This window comes from Charadrius vociferus, unplaced genomic scaffold (genome assembly GCF_000708025.1).
Source record: "Charadrius vociferus isolate BGI_N301 unplaced genomic scaffold, ASM70802v2 scaffold65, whole genome shotgun sequence".
Classification (NCBI taxonomy): Eukaryota; Metazoa; Chordata; class Aves; order Charadriiformes; family Charadriidae; genus Charadrius; species Charadrius vociferus.
This window is the reverse complement of record NW_009649293.1, coordinates 5717324-5720693: the sequence shown is the minus strand read 5'-3', so window position 1 is coordinate 5720693 and position 3370 is coordinate 5717324. Positions and strand designations below refer to the sequence as shown.

At 35.2% G+C, this 3370-nt stretch overlaps 1 protein-coding gene across 1 annotated transcript in view; it reads left to right on the top strand.

Annotated features, from left to right (window-relative positions):
• IMPA2 (inositol(myo)-1(or 4)-monophosphatase 2) overlaps nt 1-3370 on the top strand; it is a 15961-nt gene that overhangs the window by 5984 nt on the left and 6607 nt on the right. The window contains exons 3-4 of the mRNA XM_009889091.1: nt 739-843; nt 2189-2234. Coding sequence (XP_009887393.1) covers nt 739-843; nt 2189-2234 — 151 coding nt within the window. The remainder of the gene's footprint in view (nt 1-738; nt 844-2188; nt 2235-3370) is intronic.

Sequence of the window (3370 nt, the reverse complement as noted above, 5' to 3'; positions counted from 1 at the left end):
GTTTCCCAGGGAAAAAGGAGAAAAAAAACCCAAACAAACATATCTACTAAAAGAAATCTGGACAGAACAACAGAACAGAAGATGAGCTCAGATTTCAATGTGTGCCTTGTGCATCCAAACAACAAACAAACAAAAAAATTTGTTGATTTTCTCTGGGTCATGGGAAAAAGAAAGTTCAGCTTTGTAAACCTTTTAATTTCCTGAGTCAGACTACTGTAAAAAATTCAAGTAGGAGTGAGATTGTGGATTTTCTAAGAGTGCATTATTTCCTGTTTTTCCTGCTGACTGAATTTGACTGCAAAGGAGAAGCAGCTACAGTTTGCAGTTTATATTACTTACTGCAAGAGAGAGGCCTAATCCATAAAATACGTTCTGCATAAAAATCTTCTAGAGTTCTAGGGCTGCCAGTTCAGATCCATTTCTGCATTCATTTTCATTACTTTCTTAATGGTATATTGGGAAAGTGAACATACACAGAATTCTTTTTTTCCCATGTAAAGTAGTATGCTATAAATTTGAGAACTCTCCTTCAAAATTTCTATGACAGTTCCCCATTCCCAAATGAATAAAGCAATACGTGTGTTTATACATACATATACATTTATACAAAAATTTTGTGTGTGTGTATATATATAAATTAAGTGTCTCTTCAAAAACAGAGAGATGGAGTTTGACTTTCTAAGTCACATATCTAAGCCTATTTTCTGGAACGTTTGTTTTATTACACACCAAATGCAGGTTTATTGCAGAAGAATCCACTGCTGCTGGTTCAAAATGTGTCCTCACCGACAGTCCGACCTGGATTATTGACCCTGTTGATGGAACGTGCAACTTTGTGCACAGGTAAGTGGACTGTGAACTGGGAAATACATAAAAAAGCAAAATGTAGCTTCTTACAAATCCTCCCTACTCTTAAAGGTGTTTTACTGTGGTTGATTTGTTCCTTTGACTCATAAGTAGGAGTCACCCCTTTATCTTTTTGTACCTCGCCGTAATGTATCTGAGGGAGTGTGTGTTTGTGCTGGAGAGAGCTCTATACTGTTATCTAAAGGTAAGCTAAAGTTTCTGCTGATTGCTTAATGACCCAAAGCTCTTGACTCACAGCTCGTGTATATATAACCGCACGTTAACGTGCAGAGGCTTGAGCTGAACTGGAGGAACAAGGCTGTGCTATGATGACACTTGGCCTAACGCCTGATGTGGTTGTTACACATTCCTTTAAGTAGGGGTGGTTTCTCCCTGTCAAATACAAATGCTTCATAATTCCTGGGAAGTACAGCTATTGCATATATGTAGAGTAGAACTGAATATGAAGTTGTACATAGATACGCGTTTTAAATTTCCGTAATACCTCCCTGCAAAAAGAAATCTGGGGATTGTCACTGCAAGAATGCAAAAGTTTAATTCATCATTTGAGCGCTAGGAGTTGTAAAATAATGACTATTCATAATGCTTCTACTTTAAAACGTTAAAGATGTTTTGCCTTATAGTTAGTGACTTAACGTAACTGCAGTTATCATTAAAAAAAAATATAAAATAAGCATTTGCTTGACTTTTGGTGCAATTACATAGAATTCAAGGGGAGGTGGAGGGTGTCACATGCTGGTGTTTCATGCAATTAAGTGAAATTGTCTCTTTCTAGCAATATTTTCTGGACCTCTACAGCCCTTCTTAAAATGTGTTTTTAAGAAATTAGTTTATTTGATTGTTTAACATGCAATAATTATACTTTAGTGAAAAGGACCAAATTAAATATGTGATCATCACTTTGACAAAAGAGAGGGTAGAAGAACTGGTTTCTCTTTATGTTGATGTCAGCAGCAAGGTATCTCCATGCTACTTAATTGCTGTCTCAGATGCTTGAACTTGAACAAAATATGCTTTTAGAAATGACAACTTGTTATAACAACGTTAATGATTTTATGCAACACGTTTAGTATAAAAATCCTGATATCTTCATGTGTTTATTTCTTGCCTTCTCCAATATTAAAACACATTTTTAAAGGAACTGACAAAGTTTAAAGGAACTGGCAAAAGAGACCAACAGAGAAGAAACAGTGCAGTGTGTAGAGCATTTTGACACAAATAAAAAAGAGCTCCATGTGGGGTTTTGTTGCCTAAAGGAGTTATATAAGGAGTAAGTTGAGAGATTTTTCATCAATAATACTTTATTTTTTATTTTTCACAGATTTCCAACAGTGGCAGTGAGCATTGGATTTGCTGTTAACAAAGAGGTATGAAGTTTGTTCTTTAAGATGGGTACCTGAGAGCTGGTTAGAAGCCCCCAAACCATATGGGAACTTTAAATAAATATTTTTGTTTAAAAAAATCAGCCACTACTCAGGTTTTTCCACGCTTTTTAAATATAATTTGATCATACTCTACTAGTCTAAAATCGTAGTCCTGCAAAACTGAGTTACACAAACTGGCAATTACAAGTCAATTGTTACAAATTATTATAAATATTACAGGATTTTTGTGGGGAAAAAAAAGGGGATTACTGGTGTAAGCAATGTTTTGTAAGACAAAACCATAATAAGTTAAATATAGTGCTGCTTATTCATAATTTAAGCATATCTCCGAGTGTTCTTACGTTGCTATTATTATTGCTTCTTTCCTGCTAGCAGTATGTGTGGAAGATAACTGCTGCTATAAGGCAATTCAGAACTGATTTCTATTAAAAGTGCAAAATTATGGGCCTAGTTCATTTAATCTGCCTTTGTGGTTTTCTTAAATAGTAAAATAAGTATATTTCCCACATGAGAGCTTGATTGCAGAAAAAAATTACCTAGCCTTCATATGTGCCGTTTTGAGTTTCCTAGCTATACTCGCTCATGCTAGTGCCTTTTCTCCAGATGTTGCCAGTTTACAGTTTGATATATACAGAAGAAATAGCTATTCAAATTGCAAAGGAATGTGCTTCTCTCAGCCTAATTCCACAATCTTAAATAGATGTATAGCTGTAAGCGAAGCCAGCAAGAATTCTGTGCAATAACAACATAGTTTTCAGATGTGCTAGTGGCTCTTGCTGATTTAAACAGAATAATATTGTGTACTTCTCTAGTTAGACTTTTCAAACATGGCAACTGCAGCGAAACACTTCCATGCTTTTCTGAAGTTTATTCATTCCCAAAGGTCCTTTGGAATACTACGTATTATTACCAGACAGCTTTCTCTAACATTTATGTTTTCTAGAACACCATTGTGATTTTGATGCTGCATATTTTGGGTTATGTAAACTAAACAAAGCTGAAACAAAAATAAAGAATGATTTTAAATCTCCCTCAGTAAACAAGTGGGAAAAACAGAAAAAAGTCGTAAGCTGAAAAGGAGCCAAAGTACACACAGGGGAACTGGCCTGAATGTAAGC